Source organism: Sorex araneus, chromosome 3, assembly GCF_027595985.1.
Source record: "Sorex araneus isolate mSorAra2 chromosome 3, mSorAra2.pri, whole genome shotgun sequence".
In the NCBI taxonomy this organism is placed as follows: domain Eukaryota; kingdom Metazoa; phylum Chordata; class Mammalia; order Eulipotyphla; family Soricidae; genus Sorex; species Sorex araneus.
This window is the reverse complement of record NC_073304.1, coordinates 171,381,293-171,398,477: the sequence shown is the minus strand read 5'-3', so window position 1 is coordinate 171,398,477 and position 17,185 is coordinate 171,381,293. Positions and strand designations below refer to the sequence as shown.

The following is a 17,185-nucleotide window of genomic DNA, read 5'->3' as shown; positions in this document are numbered from 1 at the left end:
ACAGGCTGAGAACCCCCGCTGGGCTAAGGGTTTCGCATCTTTGAGTCAAAGTGCACCTGCTGGCTGACCAGTGTTGGAGGCTCTTTCAGCATTTCTCAAAGTGGGTGATGCCCCCATCACCTCCTGGAGCAATGGGGCGGGGAGGGGGGGACACAGTAGCTTCAGGTGCATTTGGGGGTCACTTTCTCTGTGTTTGCTTAAAGGTAGGGGAGCAAGTGATGTTTCTCTAAAGGGCCCAGAGAAGTCTGGGGGCTTCTGGTCTGCATCCTCCTGGCCTCCACGTCTTGGGGGTGGGTCGAAGGTCGGGGAGAGCCTCTTCTGACAGAAGACAAAGGCAGGGTGTCCCCTGGGCGGGTCTCCTCAGCCTTGCCCCAGAGTCAGGTCTCTGACGGGCGGGCACAAACCGAGCTTTTAAACTTTGAGAGGCTCAGCCGGTGGCAGGCCTGACAGCTCTGTCCTGTCCTGCATCCCTGCCCGTCCCCTGACCTCTGACTCCAGCCTGGCGGGCAGGTCAGCCTGCCTCCAGCGCGCCCTGCATCCTGCGTCTGCTGGCCAGGGGCTGGGGGCGGAGGGCCCAGGCAGGCGGCCCTGTGCACTGTGGGAACCCCGGGCCCCGGCTGGTGGCAGGTGGGGTGGGGGAGGGACGGGAGAGGAAGCCGGGCTGAGCAGGGAGATGAGGCGGCTGATAGGCGCCTCGCCTTCCCCCCTGGCAGCAGGGAGCTGGGACTGGGTGACAAGATCTGATCTGCCTCTAAGTCCATCCACTTATCTGGGGGTGCGGCCTGGACCGCCCACTTCACCTCGGAGCCTCGCTTTCCCACAGCCCGGGAGGGGGTGCGTGGGGAGCCGGCCCCTCCCTGCCAGAACTCGGGGGAAGCGGGCCGGCGGGGTGTTCCGGGCGGACAGCGGCCCCGGTCAGGGCCTGGGGCTCCGCTCTCGAACCCCCCAGGAAGGAGAGGCAGACAGGGGGTGAGGGGGGGGGACAGGGCTGACAGAGGGTGTGGCCCCAGGACAAGGAGGAGCGCCCCAGTAAACTCACTCGGATTTGGGACCCCCCCAACACGGAGGCCCCCGAGACCCCAGGGGCGTGGGGACACAGCCCCCTCTTGGCCCCCGCCCCACCACACCCACAGGCCACCCCCACGGCTCCACTGGGGGTCCCTCCCTGGGGCGGGCACTGCCACCTGGGCTGGCAGGGCCTGACCACAGCAAGCGCCCCGGGCCTGCGGGGCCTGATAAGGGTCCCCAGGTGCTCTCCATCCACGAGGCTTCCCCAGCCGGGCCCCACCTGTCTCCCGTTCCCTCCAGCCCCCTGGAAGAGTGAGGTCAACGCCCCCGCCCCTCCTCCCCTTCCTCACCTGTGACGGAGGTGGGGGACTAGGGGGGGAGTGGCCCTCGACCCCCCCACCTCCCACAGACCCGCCCCGGTCCCTCTGTCCCCTCTCTGTGTCGACACAGAATTCACCCATTTCGGCTTTCCAGTCGGATCATTAATTACCCCAGTAATTAAACCCAATTAGCAGTTGCAGGGCCTTTCGAGCACAGAGCCGGGGTGAAGGCGGGGAGAGGAACGGCCCCCCCTTCCCCAGCACTGAAAACGAAAGCCGGAGACGCCGCCGAGCAGAGGCCCCCATTAGAGCCGGGGGCCCCTCATTAAGCTAATTTGAGGCGCTATCCCAGCAGCCCCCGTGTGGTTAGGACTCGGCCACGGCCCCCCCAGCCCCCGCCTCAGCGTCCCCTCCAGGATGGGGCGGAAACTGCTCATTTCTCACGCGTGCCAGCTGCTGGGCCGGGGACGAGAGCAGGGCGAGTCACAGGCCGGGGCCCGCGTTTCTGGGGCTCGGGAAGGGGAGGCCGGCAGCGCCCCTCCCCGCGGTGCCCAGAGGGACCAGGGACGATGGAGCACGGGGGTGGCCGGACCCTCGGCCCCCGGCTGGCCCTTTGACCTGGAAGTGTCTCAGGAGGCTGGCGGCCGGTCCTACCGTCTGTGTCCCGAGGGGAGGGAGCAATGGTTGGACCCGTCTCTGAGGCTGCCCACAGGCAAGCAGTCATTAACCAGGGGCACACCCGCCCCCGGTTCTGGGGCTCGCAGGGCGTGCCAGCCTGCCAGGGCTGAGTGGACGGCGCTGTGCGCCCTTGGGCAGGCCGCCCGACCTCTCTGGTTCCTTGTCATGGAGATGGGGCAGAAGTGGGGATCAAGCGCCTGCTAGGAGCAAACAGGCCCTGGGACTGACTGGGAGCAGGGGGCACCCCCCACCCCCCAGGTGGCCGAAGGCGGCAGCCAACACCCTTCCCAGACGTGGGGGTCCGCCCAGGCCACACACCCCTGCCAGCGGCCGGCCCTGGGCTTTGGGGGGGCCGTGGTGCGGTGGTGGCCCGGGTGGGGGCGGGTGGGGCGCCCTGGGGCCGGGCGCGCGTCGGCTCTGCCAGGCAGGGCGGGAGCGGGTCCAGGCACGCCGGCCCTACCCAGTGACTCCTGAAAGCCCGACAAGTCTGAGCCCGAGCCCATCGGGCGAGGCCCCGGCGGGGGGAGGGGACCCCACACTCGAAACTCTGGCACCCCGAGACGTGACGGGGGCAGCAGGCCTGGGGGGTGCGGAGGGGAGAGAGTCCCGGCGCCCCTCCTCAGGGCGGCCTCGTGCCCCCAGCCTCTCCCCACGAGGACCCCCTGCAGGGACAGAGCTCTGAGCGGCACCCTCCCCACACACACTGCCCGGCGCTCAGGGCCCACCCAGCCGGGTCCTGGGCATCTCGGGGGTGAGGGAAGATGCTTTCCAGGGTTCGCCTTGAGGGAGGGCAGAGTTGGGGGTTCCAGATAAGGGGGGTCTATTCCAAGAGGCTGGGGGTGCAAGTGGACATCCCCCCTGAGATCTGGGTGCAGCTGAGCTGACGGCACTTGCATGTGAGCCCCGGGGCCAGGACCCCAGCCCTAGGGCCAAGGGGCTCCTTCCGCCTTTGCCTAAACGGCTCCCCACTCTGCTTCCCATGGTCCCCCCGGCCAGGTGCCCCTGCAGACGTCACCACAGGTGGTGAGGGGAGGCCCGGCCAACCCGAGAATCTTTCACCTGGGGGGTAGTCGGTGGTCAGTGGCCCCTGCCCTTTCCACGCCACGTCCTGCTCTCCCTGCCTGCGAGCCCCCCAGCTGCCCCCCACCACACTCACAGCTTCTTTCCCGGCCCCCTTACTCCGGGGAGCTGCCCTTGTGGACCCCCGTGCACCGACCCTGTGTCCAGGGCCACCCCACAGGGCTGGGCCGCAGTGGAAGCGCCATCCAGCCTGGACCTCCTGTCCCCCCACCAGCCCCCAAACCAAGTGCGCTTAAACCCCACCACTCGAGAGGGCCGGGCTGGACAGTCCTCCCCGAATCAACCAGAAGGTCCTTCTCTGGAGGGCACCTTGGCCATAAGCTGCTTCTAAAGTTGGGGTGGGGGCGGCGAGTGTGCAGGGAGAGGGGTCACCCCAGCCAGTCCCAGCCTGGGACGGTCAGAGTTGGGGTCCGGCGCCCGCATCCCCGCCACCCTGCAGGGTCAAGTCCTCAGCCGCCTCTGGCAGTCCCCCCCCCCCCCGCCACCTATCCCCGCCCTGGGGAAGCCCCTCACCCCCGAGGCGGGGCTGGGCGCGCGCGTGGGCACCGGCAGCGGTTCATGGCTAGGCCTGGCCCCGCGGCTGTGGTCAGGCCGCCCGTTAAACGGAAAGACGGAGGAGCGCCGGGCCAGGGGTGAGAAGAGCAAACGGCGAAACGTAATGACTTTAATATGGAAGAATTTGCCACTAATTAAGCACAAACACTCCACTAATGCAGAAAACACATGTTGTGGATTTCACTTAAGCAGGAACCAAATGAGGTGAAAATCCTCCCGAAATGATCGCAGCTCACCGGCGCCACCACCGCCTCCCAGCCCGCCTCCGCCCTGCACCCGCCCCCCACCCTCACCTCTGCAGCCCGCCCGGGCTGTGTTCTCCTGCCCACCCGACTCCAAGGACATGCTTAGGGCCCCAGACTGCGGGCTCCCACTCAGAGCCCGCTGCCGTCCACTGTGGCCCCAACACACCCCTTTGCAGGGTCCCTGCCACACCCCTGCGCAGCTGCCCTGTGGGGTCCGCCTCTCTCCTTCGCCAGGGCCAGAACTTTCCGCTTCTGCCCCAGGACCGGTCTGTGCCCAGAGGCTGGGGGCAGGGGTGGGTGCTGGCGCGTCTCAGAGAGAGCAGGGCCAGCGCTAATCTTCCTGCAGTGTCCAGGGCAGTGCCGTCGCAGAGCCCGCTTCGCAGCGGGGACCCTCCCCCATCTCCAGGCCTCCCTCCCCGCCGACCCCCCAGCACCAGCGCACAGACCCCTGAGCCAGGCCGGTGCCAAGGGCTCGGAGTGTCTGGGGATCGCTTGGTACAAGTGTTCCCCCCCCCCCCCAGAAGCCCCAACCTCTGGGTGAGGCACCTCTGAGTGACAGTGTGAGGCCGGGGCTGTGCCAGGCCGACCCCGAGCAGCCCCCCGGGTTAAGCAGGTGGCCACGGAAACACGCCTCAGAGCGTCTCCCGGGAACCCCGGGAATCCTTCCTCGGCAGCCCCCAGCCTCAGCCATCCCTGGCAGAGGCTCCCAGGAAGGGGCTGTCGGCACCCCCAAACGTGTGATGACGATGACACTGGCGCCAGGCTGGGAGGGTGGCGGGGGCAAGGAGTGGGCCAGGGACGGCGAGCCCTGAGCCTGGGCCCGGCCGGCGGCAGCTTCTGGAGGACTGGGCAGGCTGCAGGTGGCGGGGGGTGGGGAGGGGGCGTGCAGGGAGCCTGGGGCGCTGCTGGCCTGGCCAGGGTGAGGAGACACTTTGCCGCTGACAGTCTGGGGTGCAGTTGGAGGCAGGGCTGGTGTGAAGGTGGAAGGTGCTAGAACTGGGGCGCGCGGGGGGGGGGGCAGAGGGAGTGGGGACGGGGAGGGAGGGGTTCTGCCTGGTCCGCAGCCTCGGGTGGAAACGGAGACCCTGCCCCGTAGCCTGTCCCCCCGCCCCGCCCCCACTCCGCACCCTCCTCCCAGCCCCTGGGGTACCCAGCTGGCTCAGGCGGCTCAGCCGGCCACTTGGGGCCCCGGATGCTGACCAGGTTCTGAGAACTGGCCCCCAGCCCAGGCCCCCCCCACCCTCCGGGGCGGGAGAGCGCCGACAGATGCTGACAGATGTTCACACAGGTGCGGGAACACCTGCTGAGGGCTCCAGGAAGCCTGCACCCACACTTCAGCTGGGAGGAGGACGGGAATGGGCGCGCCCCCGTGGGGGGGGACTGAGCAGGGCCAGGGGCCGGTCCATGCCGAGGTCTGTGTGTTCATGCGGGCTGCAAGAGTGGTGGGCAGTATCCCGGGCAGAAGGGCCTGTTAAAGGGGAGGCGGGAGCAGCCGTGGGGGAAGGAAGGAGGGACGAGGCCTGGGGGCCTCAAAAGAGGCACCTGGCTCGAGCCACTGAGTGTGGGGACTAGGGATGCCGCTGGGGGTGGCTGGGGTTGCTTTGGGGAGGGTCTGGATCAGAGCCCTGGGGTTGGGGGAAATAGGGGCGGCTTCACAGCACCCTAGAGCCAGCTGGAGCTGCGCTGGATTAGTTGTGAACCCCATTCTCGGGCAACTGAGTTTCCCTGTCCTCCTTAATCTGGGAGGCCTTCCTGGAGGAGCTGGCACAGAGCAGGTTGAGTGGACCCTGGGTAGGGAGAGTTCTAGAGGCTGATCTGGGGAAGGTGTAGCTCTGGGGTTCAGAGAGAGCCAGACAGGTGACCGTGCCCTGGGGTCCCAAGACCCCCACTTTTTCGTTTCACAGAAGAGGAAACCAAGGCCAGAGGGACCTGCCTACCCAGAGGCCTCTTAGGAGAGTCACAGCTGTGTGGCGGGCACAGAGAGGAAGGACCCTGCAGGCCGAGGGTGGACAGGCCGGGCAGTGACCGGCCCCCGCTCCCTGGCCGCCTGGTTCACCCCCAGCCCCCTCCTTGCGCTGCTGGGCCCAAGTTATGGGAATCGTGGGAGCAGCAGCCCCCCCGCCCCCCCCACACCCCGGGGCTGCCCGCTGGGCGCTGGGCCGGCCAGGCCAGTCTGCAGGAGCCCCCGGCTCCCGCTCCGGCTCCGCTGAGCTTTCCCAGGCTGCCGCGCCCCCTCCTCTCCCACGCACCCGCTCAGCTGCCCAGGGCGCCCGGCGCCAGCAGCCCATCATTACCCGGCTGGGGGGGCAGCCGAGAGGAAAACAGCGGCAGTTTCTGTGACCCCAAATGCAGGGCGGAGGCGCCCGCCCGACAGTAGCAATTAGCCCCCCGCGTGCGGGATCCAGGAGGCTCTCGCCTCTCGGGGAAAGGTGGCCGCGGAGGGGACGCCGTCCGGGCCTGGACCTGGCTGCACAGGCCCGTGGGGGTGCCGAGCACTGAGCACGGGGGTCTCTCCTCCGTCCCACCCCCCGCCCCACCATCCCGGGACCAGGGCTAGAGGGGGAACACGGCGCCCCGGGGAAGGCCCTGACCACGGTCCCGGCTGGCGTGGGACGTGCAGACGGCCCTGAAGGTCGCTCGGGAGGTGCCTGCCAGCACCCGAAGGTGACATTTGGGCAGGTGGCTGGCCTGGGAGGGGGCGCTGGAACCCTGGGCCGGGTGCTGACTCAGTGGGGTTTCGGCAGCCCCCGCCTGTGGGGTGATTCATCCCCACTCACTCCCGTGGCTCCTCACCGGGACTCTTCTCGGCGAGTCCCGGGAAACGCTCACCGTGGAGCCCAGAGCACGTGGGCTTCAGGGGGGCCCTTCCAGGGAGCCCCGTGACCCCCACATGCACACTTCACCCCACCCCAGCCAGAGACCCCCAGCTCCCCAAGTCCCGGCCCAGCCTGGCGGGAGGAGCAGCGTGCCCCCCCCCCCCGCCACGCCCCACCTCATGGGAACGCGCAGGGCAGGGCAGGTGGGCAGGGCCCGGCGAGCAGGTCTGGCCGCCACTGAGGGCTCTTTGTGCTTTTCTTGCTGAGCTGGGCTTTCTCCCGCAGGTCGCCAAGTCTTGGGGTGGGGGGGTGCAACGCCTGCCCTGTTGCCTCAGCACTTCTGGGAGGCGATGAAGGGAGCCCCGATTGCACACCCCCAGAGCAAGTGGGGAAACTGAGGCACTGGAGCAACCCTCCCCCATGCAGGGGCCGCAGGGCAGGAAGATGCCCCTGTTCTCAGCCCCTGGGTGTAAGACCCCCCATTGTTCCCGGGTGCCATCCTGTCAGTGCCCTCCCCCCCAAGCCCGGCTGTGGTGCTGACCTGGGGCCTTGCTCTCTCCCAGGGGCCCTGGGGGGCTCAGCTGCTGTCTTTATGGCTCAGGGGCAGGGGCTGCTGTTGTGTGTCCCTGGGCAAGTGGCCAGTCCCTCTGAACCCTTGTGGTCCAGCAAGCTCTAGGACACCGTCCCCGTCCTGGTCCCAGAGAGGCGGCCTGTGGGGCAGGCGGGCTTCTGTGGACCAGCCCCGGTGCCACGGGAAGCGGTCAGCGGGCTCCCACCTGGACACTTCCAGCTCCGCCTACAGCCAGGCCCACACCTTGCTCCCCGGAGACAGGGACACTTGGCTCACAAATGCACGGGGCATGTGTGCAGGATGCAGCTCTGCGCCGTCTGCTACTCGGGCCCCCAGCCCTGTGGACCAAGTCAGAGGGAGGGCTTCCTGGAAGAGGGGTCCTCGGGTACCCTGCACAGCACTTACGATGCATAGGTATTGGCTGAGTGCCAGAAGGGGCTCCTTGCCCCACAGAGGAGAGAACGTTGGTGGGGGCGGAGGTGATGGTGATACGGGTGAGGATGGGGCTGAAACTGAGGATGATGGTGGTGCAGGCGGTGATGAAGGCGAGGATGATGGTGAGGATGGATGCAGGCCGATGATGACCCCAGCGGGACTCCACACTTACTGCCGCTGTCTGTGCCCTTCATCCCTGTGCTCGCCGGGGTCCCGAGGTTGGTGCCACTGGTCCCTCTCCTTGCAGCCGCACCCCCTCAGTGCCCCCGAGGCCAGGAGGAGCTGAGCCGTTTTGCCTTGACAGCGTGAAGGGCTGTGGGGAGCCAAGCCTGCACCCCCACACGCTGCCTGAGGCACTCGGAGGTGGGAGGGCTCGTAGTTCCCTCCCCCAGCCCTGCACAGGGAGCATCCGTCCCAGACCCCCCGTGGGGCTGCCCAAGGGCCACTACTGGGGGCCTGCTGTACCCAGCCCAGGTGGGGACAGGGGGTCACCACAGCCCCCAGCCCCACCCCGGAGCCCCCGGGCCCCGCCCTGCAGCCCAGCCCTGCACCCAACTGGCTTTTCCTGTTCCCGGCTTGCCTCGGCCATGGTGAAAGTCCCCCAATTATGCCACATTAGCTCAGCCACTGGGGCGCCCGGGGCGGGCGGGCAGCTGAGGGAGGCCGGGGGTGGGGCACGGGAGCACCCGCTGCTCCTGTGGGGAGGACGGGGAGGACGGTGCTGTGGCAGGAGCCAGCCAGGAAGGGAGACGGAGGAGGGGGGTCCACACGGGGAGGTGGAGCCACCGCAGAGAAGACACCCCAGGGGGTCCCTGGACGGAGAAGCAGGGTGAGGGGGGTGGCCGAGAGTGGCTGCGAGGGGGGCCGTGTGAGTCCCCCTGCACGGGGTGAGGCCCCACATCCAGGCAGGGGGCCCTGTCCAGGGAAAAGGACGGCAGAGGGCGTGGACAGGACCGGGGCCTGCTGGGCCCCGGGACGACCCAGGCTGGGGCGAGCTGGTGTCGGTGAGGTCTTCATGGAGGAGGAGGACCTTCGAGCTCCATCTTTGGGTTTTTTTGTTTGTTTGTTTGTTTGATTTTTGCTTTTTGGGTCACACCCGGTGATGCACAGGGGTTACTCCTGGTTCTACACTCAGGAATTACTCCTGGCGGTGCTCAGGGGACCATATGGGATGCTGGGATTCGAACCCGGGTCGGCCGCGTGCAAGGCAAATGCCCTACCCGCTGTGCTATCGCTCCATCCCCCGAGCTCCATCTTTGTGTGTGTTCGTTTTGGGTCACACCCGGTGGTGCTCAGGGGTTACTCCTGGTTCTGCACTCGGGAATCACTCCTGGCAGTGCTCAGGGGGCCCTGTGGGGGGCCAAAGACTGAACCCGGGTGGGCCACCTGTGAGTCCAGCGCCCTCCCTGCTGTCCTGTGACCCCGGCCCCGCCTTCTCTCGTACCCATCACTGTCCTGTCCATTCCTGTGCAGCAGCTGGAACCTGGCACAGGCAGTGGTTTTCCGTCTACACGGGCCGACCAGCAGTGGTCTGCAACTATTGAAGACCCCCTATACTAGGAGCCTGGGGGGCCTCTGGAGGGGCTGCTGACGGCACAGGGAAGGGGGGAAGCCTGTGCTGGCGGACTGTGGAGGAGGGACACGGCTCGTTCTCTCGAGGGCGCGTCTGACGTGGGGCGATCAGGATGGAGGGCGGGCCCCGGTGTCCAGGCGGTGTCCAGCACGAGGACGGCAGGAGTGAGCGGCTCATGGGCCCCCCGCCTTTTCCTGGTGATCCCGACACCCAGAGGGGAACAAGCCCAGGCTGGGCACCACCACCCAATCCCCCCCCCACAAAAAAAAAAAACCACACCCTGGACCCTCCCCACTGAACGTGGATTTCCTGCCACAGAGCCACGGAGTTGACGTTCCCGGGCATGAGATGTCCCGTGAAGAGGCAGCCGGGGAGCCAGACGCACAGCGTGGTTCTGGTTTCTTACGAGACCCAGTGGAAAGGCCCGGGATAGCGCCACGGTGGAGCAAGTGCTTGGCCTGGCGTCCACTCCCCACGGCACGGGGGCCACTGCACCCAAACCAGCCCCTGGTGGTGGTTTTTCCAGAGTGGGCCAGAGACAGGGACAGCCACCAGAACCGGACAAGGAGAACAGCCTCGCCCGTGGGTGCACCCGGGGAGAGCCACACAGGCTGAGCGCCGCTCACTCTGCATGCCAGAGTCCCAGGGTCAGACCTGGGTGCCACGCAGGGTCCCCCAAGTACCACCAGGAGTGACTCCGGAGCACCACCAGTGATGCCCCCAAACCAAAAACTGAAGTTTCATAGATTGAGAGAAATTCAGCGGGGTCTCAGTGACGCTGAGCAGGGGGGCCGTGGGCAGCATTTTCTCTGGAGTTTCCGGTAGCGCCTCTCCCCTCCCCCGCTTTGTCATCTCCCCACCATGTCCCCTCCCCCTCGTTGCTGTTACCCAGTGATGAGGGTCACAGACCCTGGGCCCCCAGTGCTGTACACTCTGTCCACAGCAGACCCCAGACCCCAACACTTGGGGGCTGTGTGGGGCCTCGGGCATCACTGGCCCTTCCCCAGGGCCCCCCCGGGGATAACAAGTGGACGTGTCATGATAATAAGCCGTTTTCGAGGGCTTCTTTCTAAGGAGGGGCTGGTTTGAGGGCCACACCAGCGGTGCAGGGGCCGTGCAGAGCCGGGATGGGGCCCGGGCACCGGGGCGGGGGGAGAGAAGAGCCAAGCACCAACGCCCGCCCTCCCTGCCCAGGTGCCCGCGCCCAGGCCGTGCAGGTGAACGACTCCATGTCCGGCTTCATCGGCACCGACGTGGTGCTGCACTGCAGCTTCGCCAACCCCCTGCCCGGTGTGAAGATCACGCAGGTCACGTGGCAGAAGGCCACCAACGGCACAAAGCAGAACGTGGCCATTTACAACCCCTCCATGGGGGTCTCGGTGCTGATGCCGTACCGCCAGCGCGTGCAGTTCCTGCGGCCATCCTTTGTGGACGGCACCATCCGCCTCTCGCGCCTGGAGCTGGAGGACGAGGGCGTGTACATCTGCGAGTTCGCCACCTTCCCCGCGGGTAACCGCGAGAGCCAGCTCAACCTCACCGTGATGGGTGAGCCCCCCGGGGGCTGGCTGGGGACAGAGCCGAGGACCAGGGCTCGGGGGCGGCAGGAAGCAGGGCGGCAGCGGGCCCCAGGGCGGAACTGGGTTGAGTGGGAAGGAACGCGCTGCCTTGAGCTACTCCGTCCACGGAAGGCTGACAAAAGGGACTGCAGCGAGGGCGGGGGGTGCTGGCCAGAGCCCCCTGCCTGCACCCGGCACACTGCCCCATGGCTTCCTCTACCCCCCCCTACAGCCAAGCCCACCAACTGGGTGGAGGGCGCCCAGGCCGTGCTCCGCGCCAAGAAGGGGCAGGACGATAAGGTGCTGGTGGCCACCTGCACGTCGGCCAACGGGAAGCCCGCCAGCATAGTGTCGTGGGAGACACGGCTGAAGGGCGAGGCGGAGTACCAGGAGATCCGGAACCCCAACGGCACGGTGACCGTCATCAGCCGCTACCGCGTGGTGCCCCGCCGGGACACCCACCAGCAGTCCCTGGCCTGCATCGTCAACTACCACACGGACCGCTTCCGGGAGAGCCTGACCCTCAACGTGCAGTGTGAGCATGGGCGTAGAGGCGGGCACAGGTGTAGACGTGGATGCAGTGTGTACATGGGCACGGGTGTAGAGATGGACACAGGTGTAGACATAGACGCAGTGTAGACTCAGGTGCAGGTGTAGCTGTGAGTGCGGGTGTAGACACGGGTGTATATGGGCGTGGGTGCAGGGGTGTAGACCCAGGGGTGGGTGCAGATGCGGGCAGGCACCCTGGCCCTCCCACCGCCTCACTCTTCCTGCACCCCCTCTCCACCCCGCTCCTGCCTGGCTCATCACCATCCTCGGCTCCCCTGCCCCCCCCAGCCCCGGGGTCAGTGACGCCCCGTCCACCCACGCTGTGCCCGGCTCCGGCCCCTGAACTGGCACGTTCCTCGCCCTACAGATGAGCCAGAGGTGACCATTGAGGGCTTCGACGGCAATTGGTACCTGCAGCGCTCGGACGTGAAGCTCACGTGCCACGCAGACGCCAACCCGCCAGCCACGGAGTTCCACTGGACCACGTGAGTGCCCTGGGGTGGCCGGGCGGGGGTGGGGGGCGGCCACATACATCCCGACGGTCGTCAGCCTGGTCTCTCTGCCCCTGGAGATGTGTGTCATTTCCCACCTGCCCCCAGGAGCTGCTCTTACCGAGGGGTGCCCCAGGGGGCCGGTTTCTGGAGCCCCCCCGGCCCTCCTCGGCCGAGTCATCCTCTGCAGCGCCCCCCAGTTTCCGAGAGGAGGTGCCGGCCAGCACAGCCAGGCCTGTGTCCCAGGGGGAGCAGCAGGGCTGGACACAGCCACCGTGGGGGGCTTGAGGGGCCCAGTGGGGTCTACACTCTTCCTCCCAGAGCCGAGGACACGGCATCCCCAGATCTGGAGCCAGGAGGACGTTTGCAGGCGCCAGGCCTGCTCGTGCACTTGACCATGGGTCTGAGAGCACCAGCAGAACAAGAGTGGGGGTCATGACATCCCCGGGGGCTCCCACCAGCCCTGCCCCCAGGCCCTGCTGCGGGTCAGGATTCAGCTTCCCCAGACTCCACACAGTCAACCTACAACCTAGACCAAAGCCCTCTGCCCAGGCCACGTGCATGCGGAAGAGCACTGTGCCAGGAGTCTTCCTGCCACTGTGTGTCTGCCCTTCTGGGGCATTGATTACCAGTGGAACAGGAGAGGCCGGAAGCTGCAGGGGCCGAGCAGATCATTCTTCGCTTCTTCTCGACAGACCTGGCTTCAGCAGAAGGGCGGGGAGCAGGGCCTGGGGTGCCTCCCCTAACCTGTGCCCCGTCTACTCCCTGCAGGCTGAACGGCTCCCTCCCCAAGGGCGTGGAGGCCCAGAACAGCACCCTCTTCTTCAGGGGCCCCCTCAGCTACAGTGTGGCGGGGACCTACATCTGCGAGGCCACCAACCCCATCGGCACCCGCTCGGGCCAGGTGGAAGTCAACATCACAGGTACAGCCCCTGCCCTCCCACTGCCGCCACATGCCCCTTTGGGGTGCAGGGGCACCGCACCCCTCCCTGCCCCAGCTCCGTAGGGAGGTGTTGCTGTGCTTCCCTCTTTCTTCACTTGAGGGCCAAGGGACACGGGCGGGGTGGCCCTCCGTGGGAAAGGGGCTGGGGGGTTCCCAGAGGAAGTCCTAGATTGTGGGGGGTCTGCTATGACAGCACCATGCACTGAGGGCTACAGGGGGGCCCACCTCCCTGTCCCAGCCCTGCGCCTGGGCTGAGAAGGCAGGGTTGGTCTGCACCCGCAGGCCCCAGGTAGGACGGGCTCGTGTCCCCAGCACCGCCATCAGGGCTCCAGCCAGGGTGCCCTGGGGGAGACTCGGTGACTTGGAGGGGGTGGCTGGAACCCAGATGGACCCTCGGCTGCAGTGGGGCCAACCGGATGTGCCGGATGCACTGTCCAGAGGGACAGAGCAGAGGCCTGAGCCGGCCAGCCTGGCGGGGCTAGTGCGTGCTCTGTGATTACTCTCCACTCCTGTCATCACCGTCCCTGATGACAGGATCTAAGTGGGGGCTGGAGCGAGTACAGCGCACACATGCAGCTGAGCCGGGTTTGATCCCCAGCATCCCATGTGGTCCCCCGGGTGCAGAGCCTGGAGTGACCCCTGAGCACCATCGGGTGTGCCAATAAAAAGGATCTAAACAAGCCGAGAGGGGTGAAGGGCCCCCCCCCCCCCCGTGCCGTGACCCGAGGCAGGGGCTTCACCAAATGACATCAGAGGCTGCAGTGCCAGGTGCAGGGTGAGAAAGTGACGGGTCTCCCCCAGACAGGAAGTGATGTCACGCTGCTGCCCAGCTGCACAGGAAGTGGCCCCCCATAGGGGAGGGCCCGGCTGGGCTCTGAGTGTGTCTGCATGGAGCTGTGTGGTGTCTCAGGGAACATTCCGGGCACAGCTGCAGGAAGAAGAGCTGTTGGTGGTCAGGGACTGGGTTGGGGCCAGAGGATAGTCACTTGTCCCTTGCCTTTGTCTCCCCATCTCCTGCCCTGGATCTCTGACCGGCCATGTAGGGGGTGGCGACTGGGGAAAGTAGCCATGTTGAGAGTGGCAACTGGGGAAGCAAGGCGACCCCTACTCAAGGCTAACTTCTTCCTGTGGAGAACGAGGGAGCAGAGAGGTGGGTCGGACACACCCGGCCAGCTGCTGTGTTCTGTTGCCTGCTCCCAGAGCTCACCCCAGGGTGCCAAGCTCCCACGTCTGAGGGTTCCGTCAAGCCCGTCTCCTACTGCCAGCCAGTGGCGGGCCACCAAGCATCCCTGCAGCATCCCCTCCAGCCCCCCGCCCGCCCCAATCTCCTCGGACAAGAACCCCAGAGGCCAGAGAGAGAGTGGGGGGGGGGGGGGGAGGGCAAGTGCCGATGCATTTGCTCCCTGAGCACAGAGCCAGGAGTAAGACCTGAGTATTGGCGGGTGTGGCCCAGAAACAAATAGAACAAGGTTCCCCCCTCAAATCCTCACCCCACAGGAGTGGACGGGCCAGGGTCCTGCTTGGCTTCTCGGGCTCAGGGGTGCTGCCCAGGCTGGGGGCGTAGACTCCAGCAGCAGTGGGCCCTGCTCCGGGGGGTTGGTGCTATGGGCCCCGGGGCCCTGCCAGTTGTAGCTGGCAGAGCTTCAGGTAGAAGCCAGGGTGCCCTCCTGTGCCCAGGGGTGGCGACTAGAGACGTCTCTGGGCAGTGAAACGCCCCTGGCCTGAGGGGCTGGGGCATCCCACTGAGGGGGTGTCCAGTGGTACGGGGTGACTGAGCTGCCCACTGGCCGTCCTGGTCAGTGCCTGTCTCCTTCCTGGGGGCTCCCCGGGGGGTGCCCCAGGCTGTCTGGGCTGCAGGCCAGTACCTGAGCAAGGCAGCTAAGTGGACGCTGAGCTTCTCGCCCCGCCCTCTGCCTGGCCACTCTGTCCCCGGGTGCAGGGAGCTGAGGGGCAGCGTGGGGGCTGTGCCCACACGCTCGCGGCTGGAGGAGCCTCAAAGGACAGGAGGGGGAGAGGGACAGGGCTGCCCCGCGTGTGGGAGGAGAGTGGCGGGATGCCCAGGGGTCAGTGGACGGGACCAGATGTGTCACCCTGGACACTTCCCTAGTGGAACCTGAAACGCCCGGCCTGACTGCAGCTGGGGTGAGCCGGGATGATCCAGACACCCCCACCCTTATGTCTGCTAGCCCTGAGGGGGCGGGGGCCGGGACCCCTCCACGGGGTGGGGCGGGGCCTCCCCTCCCCTCCCGGGGCAGAGGCGGGCGGTCTGGTCTGGGAGCTGGGCTGTGCGTGCCCAGGCGCGCGTCCGGCTGTGCCAGAGTTGCAGGCGTGTGCGGGCTAGCAGGCGTGAGGCCAGGGCGCCCAGAGTGTGCGGGTGGGAGCCGGGCCCTCCTCTCCCGGCCCTGCCCCGAGCTACAGCTGCAGGGGGGAAGAGGGGGGCGGCTTCCTGGGGCCCTGGTGGCTGCAAGGCATGCTGGGAGCTGTAGTCCCGGCTGCCTCCAGCACCCGCGCCCCCAAGCATGTCACTTTTGCAAGAGACCTTGAGGGGCACTGCCCAGCCCCCCCCCAGACAACCCCGCCCAGCTCTCCCCTCCCAGCTGTGGCCCTGAGGCTGGCTCCTGGCACCAACTTCTCACGGGTGTGGGGATGTCTCTGCCTCCTGTCACTGTCACCTCTGCCAGGCTGCAGTGGGGTCTCAAGGGCATCCCCCATCTGCAGCACCCTTGCCTGACCTCTGCAGGCTAAAGTTCACAGCACTGGGTGCCCCCCCCCCCCGGCCCAACCCCTCTCCCATCTGTGGACTGGTCGGGGCTGTGTTCTGCCTGCAGGAATCCCCACGGCCCCCTGAGCACAGAGCCAGGAGTAATCTCTGAGCACTGCCAGGCAGGCCCCCAAAACAAAACAGAAAAGCTCCCCAGGGGAACATGAGCCTCCCTAGGGCTTAGAAAGGGAAATTCAGCAGAACGGAAGGACCGACCTCCCGGACACCTCCCGCAGCCCTGGCCCGGGCAGAGTCGGGGCCGGAACGATCCCCGTGACGTGCCACAGGGAACGTGCTGTGGGCCCAGCCTCAGCTTCCCGAGGGTTCGCAGCGGAGGGCACTTGCCTGCAGACACGCCACCTGGAGAGTATCCCCGCACACACCCAAGTGAGCCCTGAGCAGCGCCGGGTGTGGGCCCCACTGTCCCCCCGCCCCCGCCAGAAAATGCAAGATCCCAGCAAAGCAGCCCTGGACCCTGAGCCATGCCAGGCAGCCCAGGTGCCTCCCGTGACACCAGTGAGCCCGTGTCTGTGCGGGCGCCCGGGAGGGGCCCACAGGCAGGGACCTGCTCGGCGGTGCGGCAGTTGAGGCCATGCAGAGAGAAGAGGGGCCGGGGAAGCTGGTGGTCAGGGTCGTCGGGAAGGGGCCGGCAGAGCCCGACCCGGCGGAGGGGCCACAGCGCCCCAGGCCCGCCGAGGGCAGCCGGGGGCAGGCCCCTCCAGTATGCAGCGGCCAGGGGAACAGGAGATGAAGTCAGAGGTGGGGGCGGGCCTCGGGTCGGGTAGAACATTCTGAGCTTCCAGATCTCACAGGATCTCGGGCTGCTGTGTTGAAACTCGTCCGTGGAGGAAAAGGGTGGAGACCAGCAAGGCGGCTGTTGCAATCGCCCAGGTGGGAGATGGCAGCGGCTGGGAGCCGGCCCGGGGTGAGAGTGGTGCTGAGGCGTGGAAGGTTCTAGATGGACTTGGCATTGATGGGCCCACTGGGGACACCCACAGCCCTTGTGAAACAGACCTGCAGTGGATGCTGTGGTCAGTGCTGCCCCCCAGCCCCCCAGCCCCTCTCCTGGCGGGAAAGGTGGGCAAGCTCCCGTTTTCCCAAATTCTCTGCCGCCCACCGCAGACAGCGGGAAGCAGACACAGGGGCTCCCTGGCGCACACCGGGGGGCACTGAATCAAGTCAGTGCTGCTTCTGCAGTCCCCCAGCACCCCCGGCCCATGTGCATGCAGCTGCTGCGTGTTCTGTCACGGGCGTGACCTGCGCATCAGCAGACACCTGGTGACTGGAATGCAATCTGCTCCTGTTGGTGCCCGAAGGAGAGGTGTGGGCCACAAGCGCCGGAACGTTCTAGAGCACAGACCGGTGCGAGCAGGGGAGGGGCTGAGGGGCAAGGATAGGGCTGTCCTGGCGAGGTTGGGGGGGTGGCCTGCGTGAGCACAGCACGGCTTGGAGGGAGGACGGGGAGCTGGGGGCCCGACCCGAAAGCAGATGGCCAGGCTGAGATGGAGGTCTACAACTGGGAGGTTGACCTGGGCACAGGGAGAGGGAGGAAAGGGGGTGGGCTGGTGTGGCAGCCGGGGGCCAGGGCTGAGCCTGAGCCTGGC

At 67.2% G+C, this 17,185-nt stretch overlaps 1 protein-coding gene across 1 annotated transcript in view; it reads left to right on the top strand.

Annotated features, from left to right (window-relative positions):
* Positions 1 to 17,185, top strand: part of NECTIN1 (nectin cell adhesion molecule 1) — a 39,544-nt gene that overhangs the window by 17,924 nt on the left and 4,435 nt on the right. The window contains exons 2-5 of the mRNA XM_055132525.1: positions 10,476 to 10,826; positions 11,070 to 11,372; positions 11,754 to 11,871; positions 12,649 to 12,800. Coding sequence (XP_054988500.1) covers positions 10,476 to 10,826; positions 11,070 to 11,372; positions 11,754 to 11,871; positions 12,649 to 12,800 — 924 coding nt within the window. The remainder of the gene's footprint in view (positions 1 to 10,475; positions 10,827 to 11,069; positions 11,373 to 11,753; positions 11,872 to 12,648; positions 12,801 to 17,185) is intronic.